Source organism: Henckelia pumila, chromosome 3 (genome assembly GCF_033568475.1).
Source record: "Henckelia pumila isolate YLH828 chromosome 3, ASM3356847v2, whole genome shotgun sequence".
NCBI lineage: Eukaryota > Viridiplantae > Streptophyta > Magnoliopsida > Lamiales > Gesneriaceae > Henckelia > Henckelia pumila.
The window spans coordinates 177,095,474-177,119,577 of record NC_133122.1 but is presented as its reverse complement, the minus strand read 5'-3'; the positions used below and the strand labels follow the sequence as shown (position 1 = coordinate 177,119,577).

General features: G+C 32.7%; 2 protein-coding genes across 2 annotated transcripts; one reads left to right on the top strand and one right to left on the bottom strand.

Moving 5' to 3' along the window:
• The first annotated feature begins 1,072 nt into the window (after positions 1-1,072).
• Positions 1,073-4,533, top strand: LOC140891459 (probable beta-1,3-galactosyltransferase 14). Its single transcript, XM_073299952.1, has 7 exons — positions 1,073-1,808; positions 2,411-2,563; positions 2,641-2,723; positions 2,841-2,940; positions 3,142-3,255; positions 3,772-3,914; positions 4,174-4,533. Exons 1-7 carry the CDS (start codon positions 1,459-1,461, stop codon positions 4,272-4,274), a joined length of 1,044 nt encoding a protein of 347 aa, XP_073156053.1. The 5' UTR covers positions 1,073-1,458; the 3' UTR covers positions 4,275-4,533.
• A 180-nt stretch (positions 4,534-4,713) lies between these two features.
• On the bottom strand, positions 4,714-9,913 carry LOC140887546 (phosphoenolpyruvate carboxylase-like). Its single transcript, XM_073294845.1, has 10 exons — positions 9,632-9,913; positions 8,877-9,268; positions 8,639-8,723; positions 7,934-8,156; positions 7,571-7,674; positions 7,371-7,458; positions 7,006-7,160; positions 5,760-6,758; positions 5,280-5,666; positions 4,714-5,158 (listed from the first exon to the last, which is right to left on the bottom strand). The coding sequence occupies exons 1-10, from the start codon at positions 9,797-9,799 to the stop codon at positions 4,865-4,867; spliced, it is 2,895 nt and encodes a 964-aa protein (XP_073150946.1). The 5' UTR covers positions 9,800-9,913; the 3' UTR covers positions 4,714-4,864.
• Positions 9,914-24,104: the final 14,191 nt, after the last annotated feature.

Below are 24,104 nucleotides of genomic sequence, written 5' to 3'. Positions count from 1 at the left end.
CCTTTTAGGTGAGTTGAAAAAACACAAACCCAACCCACCTATATTAGATGACATACGGACCAACCCAGCTGGTTTACGTGTAATTTGACGGATTTTGACGGGCCAATATGCAACCCACCACAACTCACCATTAGGCAGGACGAGACGGGCCGACTCACCTTTTAGTTGAGTTGAAAAATTACCAATCCAATCCACCTATTTTATATGACGGGATGGGACAACTCGACAGAACTAACTCATTCTGACATCTCTACTAATGCATGACATCCCCACGTAAAAATCTACTGAAATGGAACCCACACAAACACACAACCAATCAACCGGACTTCTCTACATACTATGCCTACCAAAGAAAATATTTTCGGAACAAGAGAGTGATTTCAAAGCACACGACAAAGCTTGAGAGTATGATTCTGATTTTGTTCTCAATGAGTTCTTCTATCGCATTTCAATTACAAACTTATTTTGGAGATCTCTACGATATATTGAAAATTCCAACTACTATAGAAGAGAAAAATGAGAGAGGAGTTTCAGGGTTATGGCTTATGGGTCGAGAGATTTGGGAGTGGAATAACCCATTTTACTCCATGACCTGATCTATGACACATTTGATACAGTTTTGTTTTGCGTTTTTCTTCTTAAAAAAGATTTTTTTTAAAAAAAACAATCCTCACCTGTTTTTTTTTTTTTTGAGAATACAAGTACAAGATTACAAGTAATAAATTACAACGATGTAATGAAACTGCCCGCACAACCGACGAGACTTGAGCATTGATCCGAAATTTGCTTATGTCAGGCCAAAAAAACTACTTAAATCAACATAAATAAATTTAAAAAACTACCCGCAATCAGCGAGAATCGAATTTTAGCCATTGAGAGCTAAGGGCTCATTGACCACTCCACACTTGTTTTTTTAAAACACTTATCAAGAATTTTTTTAAAAAATATTTTATAAAAATCTAATACAAAAACAATTTAATTTTTTTTTTGTCAATTGTAAAACATTGAAAACGTTTTCAAAGATGTAATCAAAGTAGTTTTATCACTAAAAAAAGCCCAACAACTAAACCGCCTCCCTCAACATCGGCTGTTTCCGCCTTTCCGGGGCTTCTTACCAAAACATATTTATTGAAGATTTCGTGTTACATTCAACTGATCACGATTCCTCGCGACAATCTTGTCTCCCTCTCTCAAAATACGCTCCGATAATTTGTGGAGTGTTTCTTCGATCCACGGCTACTGATTTGCGACTCCACAACTGCTGGGAATCCAAGTTCTTGCTCCTGTTTCCGCATACCCACATAAGTTCCTCGATATACAGGGGGAAGAAGAAGCCAAATTTCGATCCAAAATTCAAACTTCGAAGCTCTTCTTCTTCTTCTTTTTTGTTTTTTTTGTTAAGTGCTTTTGGGTTTATGTTTGTTGATTCAATTTTCCAAGACTTGTTTCTTGTGAGATATGCCATCCTCGCAAAAATTGTTCCATGCACGCCCGTCTTCTTACAGCCGCAGATCGACGGCTCTGATCATCTGTTCGCTAATCGGGATTTCGTGTTTTGTTTTCGGGTTTCTCGCGATCTGGCGGCGGGGTCTGGGGTATGAATGTGAATTTCGTAAGCCTCTATCAGTGTACGTGAAATGGGATAAGCATTCCAGTGGTAGTACAAATAATGGTGGCGTTCCGGAAGAAGGCCAAAAGCGTCATAAAGTGATGGGATTTGTTGGTATTCAAACCGGATTTGGATCTGCAGGCCGGCGCCGGGCCTTGCGCCAGACTTGGTTTCCGTCCGATCATCAGTCGCTCAAGCGGTATTCACTTTCATTCATTTGTTTATTTAGTTCACATTCTGGTGTGTCTGTACATTGCCTGCACGTAATTTGATTGTTGATGTGATCTGAAAATGAAAAAAAGAATTTTCCTTTTTCTGCTCTTTCTTGTTATTGTGGCATGTTTTTGATTGATTGCTGTGTTTTCTTCGAAGTTTTCGCCAGAGGAAGGATTACAATATTGCTTGATGCATCTATTAATCATGATCTGTGTTTTTCTATGGCCTATAAGAACAGAGAGATAGGGCGGCCATGTTCTTGTCGATCGGTCCATATATTTTTGCAATTCATGTAGTAAATATGTGGTGAACATCTATCTAAAGTTCAAGATATGTCGGTTCAATTGTTAGTGTATGCATCAACAAGTGTAGCATAAGATTTGAATATCTGGTTGATGTGCACTGTTATTTGGAAAAGATGTTTGTCCAATTTTTTTTCCCCCTAGTATTCCCACTGTTCCATGGGAATCCTCAATTTTGAATTAGAATTGGCGTGTATCATTTGTATTTTCCCCCTTTTTTCTCGTTTTTCTCTATTTTATGCATGGGCGAATTGAAATTTTCTTACACTATATTCTGTGGCAGGTTGGAAGAAAGTACTGGTTTGGCATTTAGATTCATAATTGGTAGAACCAGTGATAAATTAAAGATGGCAGAGCTTCAGAAAGAAATAGCAGAATACGATGATTTCCTGCTTCTAGATACTGAAGAGGAGTATAGTAAGCTCCCGTACAAAACGTTAGTTCTGGCGCATTGTATATGACTACTAGTGCAGCTTTTTCTCTGTGGTTTTACTCACGCTTTTGTGTTTACAGTTTAGCTTTCTTCAAAGCTGCCTATGCTCTTTATGATTCTGAGTTCTACGTCAAAGCTGATGATGACATATATTTACGACCAGGTGAACAGATTTAAGAAGTCGAAAGTAGCTTTGTGTTCATGGATGTGTTTGTTTGTTTAGATGTCCTTTCGACTTTGTTTAAAAAAACATTTAGCCGTGCTTTTTATTCATGAGCAGATCGGCTTTCCTTGCTCTTGGCTAAAGAGCGTCCCCATTCGCAAACTTACCTTGGATGCATGAAGAAAGGTCCAGTGTTCACCGATCCAAAATTAAAATGGTTGGTTCCTTAACATTATTATTACATATACAACTATATGCAATCTGCTGTGAGTCTGTGATTCACCATTCAACGAGTTAACCGAACTTGTTAATTTAGATATATCTACCTAACAACTAACTACTTCATTATGTATAGACATTGAAATGATTGTTACTTTTTTATTAGCGTGAGGTGATTCGATCTCTTTGATTTGAACAGGTATGAACCTCTGTCACGTTTGCTCGGGACAGAGTATTTTCTTCATGCTTATGGTCCAATTTACGCCCTTTCTGCAGATGTGGTCTCAAGCTTGGTTGCCTTGAGAAATAACAGGCTAGTTCTTCCGATCTCCTTTTATGAATTCCTAGCTTCTTCAGATGTCTATTTTAGTTGGCTGTGATATTGCAATCTCATAGTTTTCTGGTGTATTTTTATTTTAGCTCAACCGAAGATTGTTTCTTTTTTACGATTCTAGTTCATGTTTGAAAAGAACAAGCAGCTTGAAATGATTGCTATTTGTGTTTTATCTTGCAACCGCCATTGATACAGTTCTCTAAATTCCTTCATGATGCGACTGTTGCATAGTAGTTCTCTTTATATACGCAGATCTACAGTTGAAAGTAAAATGTTAAAGTTTGGTGCTTCGTGAACTCATATCTTAAATATGATGTTATATTGGATGAATCTTTTCTCCATCAAGGAATGCTAAATAAACCTTTGAAGCTTCATAAAGAATATTTCTTAGAAAATCTATCTGGCTACACCAAATATTTCTCAATGATATTTGTCTCCCTGTTACTTTATCGCTGTGAACTTCTGCTAAATTTATTTAGTTCTGCCTGCTGTTAGTTTCCGGATGTTTAGCAACGAGGATGTTACCATCGGTTCATGGATGCTTGCCATGAATGTCCATCACGAGGATAATAAGAAGCTATGCCAAGCGGAGTGTACACCCTCTTCTATTGCTGTGTGGGATATTCCAAAGTGTTCGGGTATGTCTTTCTGGTATTTTAGATCAACCAACTATATGTTTACGAGACATGTATAAAACAATTCATTTCTTATGTTATTTATGCTTACTAAAATTCAGTTTTCTACCCAAGTAGCTTATAAGAGTTGTATTCTGGTATTTTTATTTTCAAAACTTTAAAATTTCCGGTTTCCCATTATCAACAATGTGACTCATTTTTCATAAATTAGTGATCTAGCACATATTATTGGTTTTTATGATTTCAATTTTGTGATTCATAGGACTCTGTGAACCTGAGAAGAAGATGTTAGAACTGCACCGTAAAGATATTTGCTCGAAAAGCTCAACTATACCATCTGATGAAGATGAGTACGTCTCTTAACTGCTTCTAGGCTCCAGCCAAATTCAAGAAACTGTTATAATTTTTCTGGACAGTTTCCTCGAACCATGCAAATGGTGAAATAGTATCCAGTACACGATCTGTTGTACCTCAACGGTTTTGTTATACGATGTTAAGTAGCCATTGATTCCCAGGTACATAGTTTTTTCACAGGAGTATGGATTTTTGGTATAGAAAAATAGATGGTAGGAGATACTTGTTAATTCTTGAGATGTATGGCAATTCTTATAGAGTGAATACAAGCCAGTTTTTCGAATCGAAATTGCTGTTCCCATGCATGCAAGCTACGAAACAACCATAACCATGAAACTGAAAATAAATAAAGAGAGAATTCAACATTATTCATAATATTAATGTAAAGAATTACAAGATGAAGTTAACTAAAACATGATAGAATCTTCTGCATTAAGATGTCAAAAGTCAATATGATGAATGGAGAAATCTCGAAGATACATAAATCAAGTATTTTTCTAGAAAAAAACGCGACGCGTTGTTGATTAGCCTGTGCTCTGCAGTCCAGCAGCAATACCTTTCATCGTTAAAATGAGGGTATCCTCCAATCCAGGTGTTGATTAGCCTGTGTTCTGCAGTCCAGCAGCAATGCCCTTCATCGTTAAAATGAGGGTATCCTCCAATCCAGGAGCGTACTCACTAGTCGGATTCAGTTTCACGAGTTCGTCGGCTGGTTTGGATTCCATGTACTCTTTGGAAATGTGAGGCCTCAACTTTACATGATAGTTTGGATCTCGAGTCCGTTTCAGAGTGTAAACTTGGGTGACATTCAATGTTGTAATGTAGGAATCACGTAAACGAAGGTATTGCTTCAAGTACGGGTCGCCTTCCAGAAGATCCTTGTGTCCAACAATCTGAGAACGAGATAAACAAGGACATGGTAGGATTGAATGATTCAAATGTGAAATGTGAACTCATGGTCTAGATCTGTTCATACAATTTTAAGTAATTATATCGAAGGACTTGAAAAATTACCTGGAGAAGAAGGGACTTGGTCTCCTCATAGTTGGACCTCAAATGCTGGCCAAACGACCACAGGTCTTTTGAAACCAGGAGTTGATCGTAGAGTGCAGCAATACCAGGGTCACCCTTGGCGAAAACCATCTCGACTAAATCGATTGTGACTCGAAAGAAAGGCCATTTGTTGTACATTTCTTGCAGCATTTTCAGGTTCTTGATGTCCTTTTGTATGGTGTATTTGAATGCCGCCCCGAATCCTAGCCAAACTGGGAGATGAAATCTGGTCTGTGTCCATGCAAAGATCCATGGAATAGCTCTTAGAGATTCAATGCCTCCACTGGGTTTCCGTTTTGATGGACGGCTGCCGATGTTCATTCTACCGTACTCTAGTTCTGGAGTGGCCTATTATAGTTTGTTTACATAAATATTCCAAAAATTATTCACAATACAAATATTAAGGAAGTGACAAAGGTAAATACAAATGTTGCAACTCACAAGGCGAAAATATTCGACAAAACAGGGTTCTTTGAAGACAATTGACCGGTACTCTTCTGTGGCAACAACAGCGATTTCGTCCAGAAGCGCCCGCCACTCTGGTTTGGGTGAGACTGGGGGATGCATTCCGTGTTCGAGTGTGGCAGCTGTGAAGCGTTGGAGCGTTCTGAAGCACAAGTGCTCCTCCCCAAATGATTGCTCAATGACTTCTCCCTGAATCGTGACACGAAGAGATCCATTTACCGTGTCTGGTGGTTGAGACAAGATAGCAAGGTGAGTGGGACCTCCTCCTCTTCCAACGGTTCCTCCTCGACCATGGAACATCGTCAGCTTCACACCATATTTTTTGGCAACTTTAATAAGCTCCTCTTGGGTCTTGTACAATTGCCATGCAGCAGATAGCCGACCAGCGTCTTTGCCAGAGTCTGAATACCCAATCATGACTTCCTGCTTGCCATTGATCCGGTTTTTGTACCAATCAACTGAGAAAAGACGTGCTACAGCAGCAGGAGCAGCCTCTAGATCAGCTAATCTCTCAAAAAGTGGAACAACTCTTAGTGGCTGTTTCACATGGCATTCACGTTGCAGAAGCTCGACAGCCAACACATCAGATGGGGCCGTAGCCATTGAAATGATGTATGCGCCAAAGCAGTCTGATGGGAGTTCTGCCAAGACATGGAATGTGTTCAAAACATCAGACATCTCTTCGGTCTTTTGAAGATCTTGTCCAAATAAGGGCCGCTTGCCGCTGAGTTCAGACAGAAGCCATTCTTGTCGACGTTCTTCCGACCAATCTTTGTATGAACCCATATCCAAGTGCTTGGTAATGGCATCTAAAACATCGGTGTGCCTGTCCGACTCTTGCCTTATGTCGAGCCTCACAAGGCAAAGACCAAAGGTTGAAACCTGCCTCAGAAAATCTAGCAGACTCCCATCAGCTATTGGACGATCGCCACAAGCACAAAGCGATCTGTAACAGAGCTCAAGAGGCTCTAAGAACTGCGTAATATTTAAAACTTTATTCAGTACAATATCTAAATAACCCCATATAGAATATCTAATATTTCAGTTGCACCATCAGGAATTGGGGAGCACCAAGAAAACGTACAAAAGCAAGCAACTACTTGAAAGCAACAGACACAGAGAGTATTCTTTACTTTGTGACAGGAGGAAAAATTATCACTTCATCATAGAATTTAGAGTGGGACCTCAACTTCAAATGACGACCATGAAAATGAAAGAAAACCTGCGCAACATTGGTGTATGTCGAATCCTCTGGGATGTCAGATGTTCCTTGAGCCAACAAATGCCGGGAGCGTTCACGTGTCTGATAGAGTTTATCCCTTACATCACCAAGAATGACACGATAAGGTTCGTTCGGTGAGATTATCTTCCAAAACTCTGCATGACAAGGAAAACTGACACTCTTTAACATTTGGAAAGATTGGTTGATGGGTTGCATATGGTTGTAAACACCTAGATTATGTAATAGAACGCAAGTTGTTCATATTTTGATTATAGAAATTGTGATGAAATATATTCATAGAAAGAAATCAGGTTGATAGAAGATAAAGATAACATATTTGAAAATACGTCATTGTAACAGGTTACCTATAAAATATTTCGCATGTCTCCTTGAATATCTGTGGAGTTCATCTGCTCGAACACGAAGCTCATCGTTGCAACGCCACATGGACAACTAGAAAACATAAAGGAGTTAGAAAAAAATCACAATCACAAACATGTGACAAGGCTTAACACTCGAATAAGAAGAAATCCATAATATATACAGATAATTGTTATGTGATTACTTCAAACATTAGATCCTCAATTTGAGAAAAGTACAAGTTAGCTGCCATCATTCTGGCCAATAGGCAAACGTGCCTGGTGACCTCAGGAGTTACCCTCGGGTTGCCTGCCATTGATTAAACAAATATAGAAGCGTTAATTTAACAAGGACAGGTATATATGTTTCTCAAGAACTGAAGAAAATGGCAATCTCTTGTAATCGTTAACATTAAATAATATCGAGCAACTGTTGTAAGCATTTGTATTGGAAGAAAAAAAAAGAAAAATTCAAGGATGTAAGTTTCACAATTGCCGAAACTATCAAACATCGGTAGTTTGAGAACTAAATCAATGAATGTGCGTTTTGTCAAGGAAAAGTGAAATACCATCACGGTCTCCACCCATCCAAGAAGAAAATTGAATTAGAGGGGCATTGTATGGAACACGCTCTTTGATTCCTATATTCTTAAGTGCGGTATCAACACGACGCAAAAACTTTGGTACACCTTTCCAGATTGTTTCATGGAAGTAACTCATCCCTGCCCTCATTTCATCTTGGGGAGCAGGGGGAGTCCTTCGGATTTCATCAGTTCTGAAAGCAGCTTGAATCTGATGCAAGAGATTTTTTTTAAGCAAAAAAAAAAAAAAAAAATGATACTGATGTTAAATTTAGTCCAAAAGAAAAGAAGTATCTACGAATGGGAAAATGGAAAATGGTTCTCAAACTTGTTAGGATAATGAACTACTATATTATACCAAGCCAAGCCCTTGCATTTCCAAGTTTTTTTGAACTGTTATTTCTATTGATGACATTATGATAAATTTTCCCATGGTGACAAATGAGAAACAGGAAATTTCCACGAAATCCTTTCGAACAACACATTCTTTTGTCTCATGTTCTAATTTCACTCATTCATGAATATCAATCACCTCGAAAAGCTAGCATAGAATCATCCATTTTCAAATTCAATAATGTGAAATTAAATAGTAGTTCCATCAATGTGATCTCTTATCTCATGTCAATGCATTAGTATTCAATCCCGCAAACACATAATCATCGTCAGCATATATGATGATGAGCATTAACATACCTCCCTCTGTAACGCCTCATCAAGCTCCTGTTTATCATCAGGCGTAATGTCTTCGTCATACAACTGGGCCAAGCAATTCCGAATCCTGAAAAGTGGCGATCCATTAGCGGGCGAGCATTGAAGAATTAATCAAGTAAAAGGCACTTTACTAGGCAATATATATATTAAAACACCAAACAAATAGTCTCCTTCTCGATGAAAATGCACGATCCAAAAAAAAAATACTTAGAGAACCGGCCTTCCATGCTTCTGAAGCAACGATCTTCGGATAGCCTGAGTAGGATGAGCAGTGAAGACCAGATCCACAGTCTGATTCTTTAATGCATCAAAAACTTGTTGCGGGGATTTTTTTAAATCAACCACAAGTCTCTTGAGAGTCTCTTCGATGTCCGATTCGGTAGTTGCAGAGCTCTCGTCAGTATAATCGCCCTTTTTCAGCTTGTTCCGTCGACGATAAGCAATCTGAACCTCCTCAGCCAAGTTGGCCAAGTTAAGCATGTGCGAGAAAGCCTTCGCAGTAACAATCGAGTCCCCGGGATCCAAACTTGTCAACACATTCCCAAGCTCTTCCAACTTTTTAGGATCACGCTTGCTTTCATACTCAGCAGAAAGTTCATAACATTCTTGAACCTACAAGAAATGACAGAAATGAAAGACACTACCCCACTCATTTTTTCAAGAATCATAGCATATACATGTACTATAATTTTTACATAGTTCCAGTCCACCATAAAGATTCATTCTCAAAACTAAAAGTAAAACCCAAAATTTCAAAATTCAACTTGTCTTGAAATTACCATCATACTGATCAGAACCAAATCAAATGCCCATTCTTTACTACAAAAATCTCTTCCAAAAGATCAAATTCAATTCTTGCACATTAATCTCAACTTGGGTACACACCAAAATCAATGATCTTGCTCTAAAATCAAGATCAATTTTTAACTATCACAATAAAACAAAAAATCCCCTAAAATTAAATTCATTTCGCACCGTTTCTCTAAGATCCACTCCATGCAAATCCTGAAGAATGTCAAGAAACCGATCCAAAAGCAATGCATCATACTCAACGAGCTTATCATCCTCGGACACTTTCCCAGGAACCAAAAGCCTCAGCTGGGCATCTATTGATGCCATCTTCTCCAAATTTCTTACAGCCATTAATCACTCAAATTTCTACCTCTATACCTGAATTCTCAGTGCAAATATATTCATATACATGTCTCTAGTCTGGACCCAGCAAAGAAGTGAGTGCAAAAATCATTCATCAATCAATAGAGAAAATCCCACAAAAATCTGATCACGACCCAGGAAAGTAGGGAGTACACATAATTACATGAATTTTAAAGGGTTAAAAAGTAGTTGAATAAAACAGCGTATTCGTGTCAGAGTTCTACATTTACATGCAAAGATGGCCTTCTTCTTTCTTTATTATTATTATTATTTTTAAAAAATATATAATAATAAAAATTCTTTTGACGATTTTCCCAGATTTAAATTTTAAAATTTAAGTGCGACACTGATTGTGAGAGTGTCCAAGAATCCGGCGCAGTTGAAAAACTCGGAGTTCAAGGGAAAATCCAGAGCGTGTAAAAGAGAGTAAGGTTGCGATCAAGGGAAACTATAGTAGCTTGGAACACGGCTTACGTGACAAACTTGGTTAAGGCTCAACTCTAACTTTCGAGTGACGAGTTGTTCGAGAATTTTTTAGTCGAATTCGAATTTCAATTATTTCTACTCTGAGTACTAAAAATATATAAATATATTGCATTTAGAAATATGATATTTGGGGATTTTTTTTCTTGGTTACAAGAAGTTGTATTGTTTGATATTATGGAATGAAATTTGTTTTTTCTTTCAAAAAAATTGAAAAATAAAATATATTTTGTCATTACATATCTAAATCTGAGTTCGAGTCCAAGATCGAGCTCGTACTCATGATCTATATGATGTAATTCCGATTTTCTAGCTTTTTGAGCTCGAGTAACTCGATAAATACACAAATCGAGTTCGAGTAGAAAAAATCTAAGATAATGTTTGGAAAAGCGTGTAGGAAGCTACAAGCTCTCTCAAACACTATATTAAATCAATTTGAACTGAAGTTCGACTCGACTGATTCACACCCTTAATTTGGAATTTGGATGATTCTAATGATGCATGTGTTATATCCCTTCAAATTAAGACGTGGTATTTTGATATAGATATAATTCAAAAACTTTGAAAATTACATAAAATCGATGTCGTAAAACATTGATTTTTTTTTTTTTGAGAATTTGTAAAGCATCGATAAAAAGTTGTAAAAACGGTGTTATATGAAATATATAATAATTTTGCACACACATCAAACTGCGTTTGATTAATAGTTCATGATAATATTATGAGGAAACAAACACTCTAATTTACAGTATACTGGCAACTTTTGCAGCACGCCCTTGCAAGAATCCCATTGTTTTTGTAATTTTTTTTGTTAAGATAAAATCTATAATAATTACTTATTTTTAGAGTTTGTAAACATTACGTTAATTCAATAAAATATGTTATAAATTTAGTGGAGAAAAAGAGAGAGGATGAAAGCCGAGAGAAATACAATAGAGAAATATGAGTTATAATATATGAACTAAACACCTCTATTTATAGGGTAGAGAGATTAATAGTGTAAATAATGAAAATTACAATCAAATCAATCACTCAAATATCATCTATATATAATTATATATAGCACTCCTCCTTAGATGATTGATGGAGAATCTAATATTGCCTCGTTAAAACCAGTAGGAAAAACCTGAACGAAAAAAAGAGAGTACAACAATTGATACTCCCCCTTATTCAAATCACCAAAGATCTTTTAATTGATGTATCTCTATCTTATGCACCAATTTATTGAATGTTGATGTTGGTAATGTTTTAGTGAATAAATCAGCTACATTGTCCCTTGAACGAGTTTGTTGGACATCAATATCACATTTCTTCTGAAAGTTCGTGTGTGTAGAAAAACTTTGGTGAAATGTGTTTCGTTCGATCGCCTTTGATATACCCTCCTTTTAGTTGTGCAATGCAAGCAACATTATCTTCGAAAATAGTTGTGAGACTATCTTTCATTGTTGGTAGTCCGCATGATTCTTGAATATGTTGGGTTACAGACCTCAACTACATACATTCTCGACATACTTCATGCATTGCAATGATCTCAGAGTGATTTGATGATGTCGCTGTCAAAGTTTTCTTTGTCGACTTCCATGAAATAGCAGTGCCCCCTCATGTAAAAAAATAACCCGTTTGGAATTTTACTTTATGTGGGTTTGAAGATAGTCTGCATCTGCATATCCTATTAAAGAGAAATTTGATTTTTTTGAATAAAATAATCTCATGTCAGTTGTACCGCGAAGGTAAAGAAATATGTGTTTTACACCATTCCATTATCTTCGGGTTGGAGAAGACCTATATCTTTCTAGAAGGTTGACAGAAAATACTATATCTGGTAGAGTACAATTTGCAAGATATGACAATGCACCAATTGCACTAAGATATGATACTTCGGGACCAATGATATTTTCTCCATCTTCAAGTGGACGAAAATGATCTTTATTATTGTCAGGTGATCGAACGACCATTGATAATGCTAATGAATGTGATTTGTTCGTGTAAAAGCTTTTTAATATTTTCTCTGTGTATAAGGATTGATGAACAAATATTTCTTCTGATAAATATTCAATTTGCAATCCAAGACAAAACTTTGTTTTTCCCAAATCTTTCATCTCAAACATACTTTTTAAATAAAGCTATTCGGGAGTTCCTATAAGCTTTAGATCATAGACCTATTGTGTCATGATTGCAAAACCCTCATCCGTTTTTTTTTTTTTGTAAAAACGCATGGGCAAATAGCATTATTTGTGTAACCTTCTTGTAGTAAATACTTACTAAGGTGATTGTAACACATGCGCCCGGATTGTTTTAATCCATATAACGATTTTTGCAACTTTATTGGGAACATGGTCTTGGGAGTTGTATCACTTGCTTCTGATGGTTTAAATCATTTAGGAATTTTCATGTATATGTTTCTATCAAGTGAACCATATAAATATGCAGTGAACACATCCTTAAGTCGCATGTCCAAATTTTTTGATACAACGAAACTAATCAAGAATTGAAAAGTGGTGGTATTCATCACATGTGAGTATGTTTCCTCATAGTCGATTCTAGGTCTTTGAGAGAAACCTTGGGCAACAAGTCTGACTTTGTATCTTATAATTTTACCATTTTCATTTTTTTTTTCGTACAAACACCCATTTGCATCCTACAGGGACTATATTTTTATGTGTTTGAACTACGGGTCCAAACACTTTACGTTTTTCTAGAGAATATAATTCAGCATGTATAGCTTCCTTCTATTTTGGCCAGTCATTTATTTGTTGATAATATTTAACAGATCGTGATTCAGGATCATCAATACCTTGCATAATATCAAGAGCCACATTAAGTGTGAAAACATTATCGATGTTCATATTTCTTCGATCTCATATTTTACGAGATATCAAATAATTTGTTGAAGTCTCGATATTTTCATTTGGTTGTGGTTCTTCATGAATCGCGTTACCCACATCTATTTCATTTGTTTCTCTTGTTGTATGATGTTAGGTTTCTTCTTCTGGAGTTCTCAATTTTTGTTTTTCTTGTACCTTTCTTTTTCTAGGTACTGTATCCTTCGAACCAATTGGTCGACCACACTTTTGATGTATTTTAGATTCATTTGCGGTTAAAGTATTATATGATCTTGCAGGGACATCGATCTTCACTAGGGTATTCTCTACTTGTATGTGTGACTTTGTTACATTTTTTGTATTAACAAAAGCATCGGGCAATTGATTTAAAATTCTTTGCAAATGAATAATTCTTTCAATTTCTTGCTCACATTGATTGTTTCTAGGATCATAATGAGATAACGTTTTCTCATTCCAACAGATTTTTCGTTGTTCTTCATGATACAATTTTGCTCCACCCAGTTTTGGAAAATATGTTTCATCAAAATGGCAATCTGCAAATCTTGCAGTAAACAAGTCACCTGTTAAGGGTTCCAAATATCTAATGATAGACGGTGACTCATATCTCACATAAATTCCAATTCTACGTTGGGGACCATTTTGGTTTGTTGTGTAGGTGGGATAGGTACTTGTGCCGCACAACCAAATACTCTAATGTGAGAAACTTCAGGTTCTCAACCATAAGCAAGTTGCAACGGTAAATATTGGTGGTAATTAGTTGGTCTTACACGAATCAATGATGCATCGTGTATAATAGCATGACCTCAAGCTGAAGATGATAGTTTTGTTTTCATGAGTAGCGGTCTTGAAATTAATTGCAATCTTTTAATAAATGATTCTGCAAGACCATTTTGTGTATGAACATGGACAACTGAATGCTTGACTGAAGTCCTGATTGACATACAAAAGTCATCAAATGCTTGTGATTTGAATTCAGCAGCATTATCAAGGTGAATTCCTTAATTGAGTTGTCAATAAATTGATCTCGTAATTTAATAATTTGTCCAAGTAGCCTTGCAAAAGTTATATTTCGAGTTGCAAGCAAACTAACATGTGACCACCTAGTTGATACATCGATCAATATCATAAAGTATCGAAATATTCCACATGATGAGTGTATATGCTCACAAATATCCCCATGAATTCTTTCCAAGAATTTTGGAATTTCAACATCAACCTTTGTTGAAGAAGGTCTTATAATTAGTTTACCTTGTGAACAAGCCACACATGAAAAATCACCATTTAAAAGAATCATTTGGTTCTTTAAGGGATGTCCACGAGAATTATATATTATTCTTCGCATCATTGAACTCCTAGGGTGCCTATGCCCATGACCATGACCGTGACCATGCCCACGCCCTCTTCTATTATGAGGATTTTGAGTTGAGTTGGCATTCACTTCAGGGAATGATATTTCATTTGCTTCAGAAAATGGTGTAGAGTCAGTTGGGCGCAACTGATGATTTTTCATTAATAGTTCATTGTTCTGTTCAGCAAATAGTAGACATGAAATAAGCTCGGAGTATTTTTTAAATCCACACTCACGATATTGCTTCTGCAGGAGCACGTTTGAAGCAAGAAAAGTGGAGAATTTTTTTTCAAGTAGATTTTGGTCAGAAATATTTTTTCCACATAGTTTGAGTTTGGAACAAATCTCGAATAATACAGAGTTATAATCCCTTATAGATTTGAAATCTTGCAAGCGAAGGTGGATCCATTCGTAACAGGCTCTTGGGAGAACTACACTCCTCTTGTGATACCCCTGTCCCACATGAAAAAAATGAAGGATTTAAAATGAGTTTATTATGGCTACAATTGACTTCTATAGCAACTTGGGTTAATCATTTTCGTAAAGCGAGAACGAATACGAAGTAGTTGCTATACGGGCCCATTGTGTGCAGTCGCAGGCCTGAGCTCGGGCGTGACAGAATGGTATCAGAGACAGGTCATCAGCCGACTGACCCCGGGAAATAAGTGCTATGCGGGGCAAAGTGCTACGTACGTGGGAGCCATCTCTTGAACCTGCGAGGCAAAGTGCTACATAATGCGAGCCACCATCTGAACCCATATGCGCCACTTCTAGATTCCCGGTGCTGGTGGATCGAGGGGGTCAGATCGCGATGAGGACGTCGCGTTCTAAAGGAGGGGTGATTGTGATACCCTTGTCCCATATGAAAAAAATGAAGGATTTAAAATGAGTTTATAATGGGCTATAATGGAATTCTATAGCAACTTGAGTTAATCATTTTCGTAAAGCGATGACGAATACGAAGTAGTTGCTATATGGGCCCATTGTGTGCAGTCGCGGGGCGTGACACCTCTGATGGTCAAACCTTTCTTTAAGATTTCCAAAGTTCTTGTGGATTTTTAACGGTGAGATACTCGACTTTCAATCCATCATCGAGATGGTGACGAAGCAAAATAAGTAATTTTTCAAGATCCTGCAGGGATTCATTAATTCTTTCTTTATTGTATCTTCGAGATCCTTGGAAACAATGTGAACCTCAGCATCCAAAATTCATGACAAATAATTTTTTCTACTTATGTCAAGTGCTTCAAATTCAAGTTTGGTAATATTTTTCATTGCAACTGTTAAAAGGAAAAAAGAAATCAAATTTAAGAATGCTAACAAATAAATAAATATATATATATATATATATATATTATTAAACGTACAAACATTAATAAATAAACATTAAAAAATAATTATGTTAACAAATTAATTAAGTATATTATCCCAATTATGAAATCATATATATTATATATCTTTCCTAAAAAGTTATGAAAATATTAGGAAACTCAAAAGTTTATAAAATAAAAGAATCATATATATTTCTAAATTTTATATAGTTATTATTTATCGAAAATATTGATAAACTTAAGATCTTGGATAATATTCTTCAGAAATATTGAAAGATCTTAGATATTTATATTTTATCTATAGATATATCGAGATTGACGTACAATATAAAAATATGTTGTGTTACTTCAAGAACATCAACATAAAATTAAAATTTGCGCTTCTTCAGGAGCATTAATATTAACATAAAACTTGTGTTACTTTGAGAGCATCAATATTAAATGTAAATATTGTGCTATTTGTGGAGCATTAATATAAAAGAAACCATTGGCATAAAATAATATTTGTGCTATTTCGATAGCAATTAACAATATGAAAGTTATATATTGTATTTTATCGAGAGCATCCACACAAAGACTACAAATGAAAATTATTTATGAGTTCTACCTTGAAGAACACTCTGCTGATAACGTGTTATAAATTAGTGAAAAAAAAACAGAGAATGAAAACCGAAAGAAATACAATAGAGAAATATGTGTATGATAATATATGAACTAAACATCTATAAGCATAGAGAGATTAATGTAAAGAAAAAAAATTACAATCAAATCAATCACTTAAATATCATTTTTATATAGCAGAAAATATATTTTTTACCAATATATTTGATATTTCAAACTACGTAGTACGTACTCTAAAATCCGATACAATTTCCCGAATGGGTTTTTATTGGGCAGAGATTATATAAGCCATTTGTTGCAAGTTTCACAATCCCTAGCCCATCAGATACGGTTGATTATACACCCAATCAAGATCCAACAATCAACCCCCACCAGTTTAAAAAATAAAAAATAAAAGCGTTATTTGCACCAAACACCCCTGTAAAATATTGAAAATGCACACTTTTACCCTGTAAAATTTTAATAGGCATCTTCAACCCTAACATTTTAAAACATTAGCACACTCGCCCCTTCAGATGAGTGATTGTTGCACACGCGCCCCTCATGCGACTGAACAAAGATTTTGATATTTTTTGCACTAAATATCCCTGTGAAATATTAAAAATGCATATTTGACCCCTGTGAAAATAATTTTTAAATTTATTCAACAGATACACAATTTTTATTAAAATTTAATTATAAAATATTTATCAAACACTTTTCGTTTTATTAATTTTATTTTGAATTTTAAATTTATTATGATTATATAATTATTTTCTAAAAAATATTATTATTTTATCTTGTTATCATTATTTTATTAAACTTTCTTCTTGTTTCCAACTTTTCAATTAAAAATGCATTCATAAACGAGATTTAAATACCTAAAAGTACCAAAATATTAAATCAAAATGATAATTTCATGCATATTACTTTTCAATTTAGTATTATATATTTTTGAACCAAAATCTAAATTTTTTAAAGTGAATTGCAGAATTTGCATTAAATAATAATACACAATATTTATTAAGATCTAATTATAAAATATTTTTCAAACATTTTTTATTTTATTTATTTTTATTTTTTAATTTAAAATTTTAATTTTTAATTAATTTATTTCTAAAAAATTATTATTTTATCTCGTTATCATTATTTTATCAAATCACTCCGTGTTTTCAACTTTTTCATTAAACATGATTCATAAATAAGGATTTAAATATCTAAAAATACCAAAATATTGAATAAAATGATAATTTCATGAATATTACTTTTTCGATTTAGAATTATATAAGCATGTTATTTTTTATTATTTATTACAGATTGTGCAATGTATATTCTCGAAAAATTTAAATTTTGGTTCAATAATATATAGTCGTAAATCAAAAAAGCAATATGTTTGAACTTATCGATTTAGTTCAATATTTGGCACTTGAAATTATTTAAATACTTGTTTATGAATGCATGTTTAATGGAAAAGTTGAAAACAAGAAGAAAATTTAATAAAATAATGATAACAAGATAAAACAATAATATTTTTTAGAAAATAATTATATAATCATAATAAATTTAAAAATAAAAATAAAATTAATAAAACAAAAAGTGTTTGCTAAATATTTTATAATTAGATTTTAATAAAAATTGTGTATTATGGGTTGAATATATTTAAAAATTATTTTCACAGGGATCAAATATGCATTTTTAATATTTCATAGGGGTATTTGGCGCAAAAAAAATATCAAAATCTTTGCCCAGTCGCATGAGGGGCACGTGCGCAATAATCACTCATCTGAAGGGGCGAGTATGCTAATTTTTTAAAAGGTTAGGGTTGAAGATGCCTATTAAAATTTCACAGAGGAGAAGTGTGCATTTTCAATATTTCACAAGGGTGTTTGGTGCAAATAACTCAAAAATAAAACCTCCACCTTTTCAAATACATATTTTTCCTCAGGGAAAAATATAATATATATTTAAAAGATTTTAAATGATTTTTTACACTAGAAAAATTTTTAGGTCCCAATATCGGTGATGTAATAATCAAATCACATATGCTCCAAAAAAAAAAAAAATCAATGGAAAAAAGCATTGGGTTTGTATAAATTTTTTCGTGACAAATTGACATGACTGGATGTGGAGCTTCATTGGCATGAACCGATGCACATTTAGAATTCCATCTGTTAATTTCATTTTTCGAGATATGTTTTTTGTTTGAGAATTTCACGGATCTATATTTGTTAGAGATGTCGATAATGACGGAGCCACACTCATTGCTACTGAGGCTTTAGCCCAGGTGACACAATTTTTTTAAAAATATTATATATATATATATATATTAATATCGAGTAATTTTGGAATAATTTGATATTAGCTCGTGTAATTCAATTCAAACTATTGAAGGATTCAAAAGATAAAAATTCTAGCTCGGATAGATTGAAATTCCTAGCTTCGCTATTGAGTGTCGACTTAGAGGGTGTTTGGAAGAGCTTAAAAGCTCTTGCAAACAACTTATAAGCTCTCAAATTTTGTTTGGCAAAAATTTTTAAAAACAGCTTATAAAGTGTCAAAATAAGCTGTTTGACAGCTTATAAGCTGTTTTTAAAAAAGTAAGGGGGAGGTACTTTTTTCAAAAAGATTTTATTTTAATATTCTATCTCTCTAAAATATCCTTGAATATTTTCATAAATCTTCATCATATCCTTCACCCATTAAATATTAAATATTTTTTTAAAAAAATTACAAATCACATAATTTTTTCTAAAGTAAAATATTAAAACAATTTTATTTTTTAATATATGTTTATTCTAAAACTATTTTCGTATGTGTATAACTCAAAATTTTACTTTCGTAGAATTATATCATTTTTGGTAATTTTGACAATAAAAAAATCTTATAATACCAAACATATCAACATCTTTAAGTTGTATAAAATAAGTTTACTCAAACACTTTAACAGCTTATTTTTAAAATAAGTTCTAACAACTTATAAGCTCGTAAAACAGCTTTTAAGCACTAGGAGCTTATAAACACTTTTTAATAAGCTTAGCCAAACACTCTCTTATTCATGATTATAGTGTAAATAATATTTTTTCATGAGTTGATATCTACTCATCTGATAATAGGATAACATATTACCATGTGGGCCATGCTAGGACATCCCCCAGCAGAAATTCCCAAAATGAATAGATGATAGGTAATATTTTATTAGTTTTAAGAGTAAAAATTATTTTGGTACATGGACTATTGATAAAATGTCAAATTGATACATGAACTATTGAAAAGGGTTTAATTGGTATATAATCAAACTCAAAAGTCAATTTTGCCCTTTACTTAAATTTCTTTTAAATTGAATATTGTTATTAAATTGATTAATTGAACTACATACATGTTTTTGTCTTTTAAATTATATTATTAATTACAATTGTAAATATAAATTCATATTTACTAATTACTATACTATAAAAAAAAATTATATATCATTATAGGAAAAAATATTCTAACGTCAAATTTATAGATTATAAATGAAAGACACACGCATATATAATTTTTAATTTTATTAATATCTGGCTTAAAAAAATTGATTAATAAAAGAATAATATTATAACATAGATAAACAGAAAAATATATATCTTTTATTATATATTTTTAATATATATTATTTTTGAATATATAATTTATCAATTGTTATATATATGTGTGTATGTTCATGTTTGTATTAATTAATATTTACAATGTTTCGTACAATGAGTACGATCTCTTTTCTATAATATAAAATTTAAATAAAAATAAATTTATGTTTATAATTGTATTAATAAAATAATTTTTAAAAATAAATTGCGTATCTATTTTAATTTAACAAAAATATTAGACTTTAAAATAATGTGGGTGAAAGGTAAAATTGACTTTATAAGTTGATTATGTACCAATTAAACCATTTTCAATAGTTCATGTATCAATTTGACATTTTACCAATAGTTCGTGTATCAAAATAATTTTACTCTTAGTTTTAATGATGTCTGGTCAATAAATAAATAAATAAATAAATAATATCTATGTATATATCAATCCATATGCTTCAGATTGTTTAGCCCACATAAAAATTTAAAAGCCCAACTCGAATTGCAAATAATTTGTAAAAGCTTGTTTAACTTTACAAGATTCAACTTTTTTTTAGGTTTTTGTGCGAGTTGCAGACTGAATTAGTGTAACTTTGATTTGCAAAATCCAATTTCAAGGTTTAGGCTTTTGGCAGAAGCGTCGGCACCTATTTGTTCAATTGATTGGTATGATTATTTGACTATTTCTATTATTTATTTAAGTATATTTAATTGAAATAAATAAAAAAATCTGTGTTTTTTTCCCTTTTTATGTTGATCGTTGGACTAAAAATATATTGTTCAAGAAATTGGTGTTTTACAATTAGTGATGTTTGATTATCATTAACACTACAAGAGCTTGGAGTTATCTTATTATGTTTCAAAAAATTTCGTATTATAAATTTTGTTAACGAAACATAATTTTATCATCTAAAACAAGTGGATATATTGTGATTTTTCAAAGTTTTTCAAATACAATATATTTTTTTAAAAAACATTCTTTGTCTGGTTTTTAAATTCTGTATAGGCATTATTTTCTTGTCATTAGTAATTTTCATTTACATTGCTTAAGTTTAATGTACTATGTTTTTGGTCTCCCAAAATTAATTTATCAGACAGTCTCGCAGTAGTTTTTGTATAATTTTTAATCATTTAGCCTATGGTTCATACTTCATAGCTAATTTAAATTAAGGTTCTGACTCTAAGATAAAGTCTCGGGTTGGAAAAATCTAACTGCAACAAATATTTCCCGTTAAAAAAAATTATGCCGACACATATCTGATGTGTCTGACTAGTTTAAGAATTAAGACTAGTTTTTCTTTAACATTTTTCTTACGTTTTAACAATATATAAATTTAAAATATTAATCGAAGCTCGTAAAATTTCATTAACTAATTATCGCAAATATGACTTTTGTCATGTAGTAGTACTGTATTGTTAATTTGTTACAATCGTCTATATATTAATTCTTTTATACCTATCATAGATAATACTTTCGGTTGGCCAAATTTAATTCATTTTCTCATAAAAGAAAATTATTCATAGGAGCCAACGAATTGGAGTAATTTTTTGAATTTTATGAACACATTATCACATTAATAAATTCCTACGAAAATGTTCATTTCGGGGAGGAAAAGGCTACCTTAGGAAAAGTTAACTGGAGATAAATGAAAATAATAATTGGAAGTGGTGGGGGCAGTGAAGCATTTATAATCTGATTAAAGCTTTTTAACAAATCTTTCTGTAAATTCATTTGTATACCCTACTATTGATATTATAATTAATTTCGAGAAGACTTTTGAAGGCAATTAGGAAAACTTAATTGGAATGTTTTTTTAAAACTTATTTTTCTACTTATGTATTTACGTAATGGACATCATTATTTTGTTGGGAAAATTGTTTCTTTTTAGATGTATGTTTGCCTTTTTTTATTTCGGTTGTCTATATTATAAAATTTCGGTTTTAGTTTCGCGTCAATCGATATTTTGTAATTTTAGTCATTTTTTCATCGGATTATTGATGTAACACAATACATAAAAAATCACATCAACGACATATCGAAAATAGAACTACAAAAAAATAAAAAAGAAGAAATATTAAAATTAAATTTTACAACACAAATGACCAAATCACAAAAATACAAACATAAAAAACTAAAACGCAATTTTACCGTATTGTTTGCATAATACATTTAAATTTGATAATCAATCATTCATTTTGTATTCGATCCGTTTTATGATTTAAAAAAAAAAATTGTTGTATTCGAAGGGGACTCCATTCCACATGAGTCAGAAACTCATTGACTCATACGGAAGTTAAATCGAGGGATGTGCACGAGCGGCAGGAACCTGAAGGAGGAAGCAACATGACCCAATCTCCATAGCATGCCTCCACAATATTTCAGCAGGGAGCAATATCATCCGTTTTATGATTGTTTCTTGCGCGTGTGGTCTTATTCGAGATATATATGACAAATTTTAGATATTTGAATTCAAAGTTCTTAATGATGGAAATTTTGACAGATCATAAAGTTAGGCAAGATTTTGACTAATTTATGCTTAAAGGGTCGAAAAGAAAAATACATGTTCGCAAGTACAAATTTATTTCTGACATAAAAATCCATTGATATAAAAATTTATGAACTCCTTATAATATCTAAGTGCCATCGAGGCATCGACGGCTCCGTTGATGTAGCCTGTAATCATGTAGCCATTTAATTTCATACGAAGCCAATAAGGGTTGCTGTACAGAAAATATATCGTATCAATATCGATGATGATGGATTTTTTCATTAAGAGAAAAAATATATATATTTTAAAATTTTAAAAGAAATACCACATGTACAAAATTTAAAAGAATTAACATATGTTGTACACACGTGTGCATAAATAAAATCATTAAACATCCGCACTTCTCGATTTCTTTTGTCAATACTTTTTCAGATGAATATGCATGTCACAAAGTTTTGTATGCGATTTGCTTGGCTAGTATTGTTTACATACTAACAAGTACTGCATCTTCGTACAAAAAGTATATTAATGGATCTAAGTATTCGATACAAGTTTGTAGCAGAGTAGAAGAGAGATTACATATATCAGTAAATAACTCAAAAGAGAAGTATAAAATGTCAATTTACTGGAAATTATTCTTTAATTACCAAATATAAGATAGACTTGCCTTAATTTGAATTAAACGTATTAACGTAAAAGCCACAAAAGTAAAGAACAATAAAAGAAATTAAGCCGACTAATGACAACAAAAACATCACTGACAGCACTATAATCGCATACTATTATTCTAATTAAACATTATTAGCTGCCTTAATCATAGTAGCGACAATTATCATTTCGATATCTGTAATATTTCTGTATACCTAATATATAGGCTTTGTCTGTACTATAAATAATGTAAGTAACCGTCGAGATATATGCATGTAAGATGTTCACATAAATATTTGATTTGAAAACAAAAAAGTACTTATGGATTTTACATTGTTTGTTTTTAAAAACGTTTTTAGTGTTTTATGAATGCAAAAAATTAAAGCATGTGTTTGAACAATTTTTTTTTAAAAAGCTTAAAAAAAGTTTTTCAAAAAACTGTTTTTCAAGTATAGTACTCTTTAAGAGTAACTAAGAGGCATTTTTCAATTTTTTAAAATGAAAAAACGTAGGCCTAATAAATTGCAAAAAAAGAGAGAAATAATTTTAAAATTTACAATTAGAAGGTTTTCACAAAAACTTTAGTGAAATCGTTTTACAAGTTAATTTTTTGGGACGGATCGCCTACCTGATCATTAATGAAAAAATATTATTTATTATGTCAAAATTATTATTTCCACTCTATATATATATGGTTGATCCGTCTCAAGGATAAATATCCTTGAGACCACCTCAGATGAGACCTACCCAAAAGTTTTTATGGAAATTGTCAAAATACATTGTTAATTATTTTTAGTTATAAAAACACTTACATAAAATATTTATCTTAAAAAAAATTTTAATATAATTTTTTTGTAAAAAAATATTTTTATTAAAATGTTTTTTGAATACTTGTGCAAACAGCGCCCTAATGTGCTGTATATATGTTGCATTTGAAGATTTT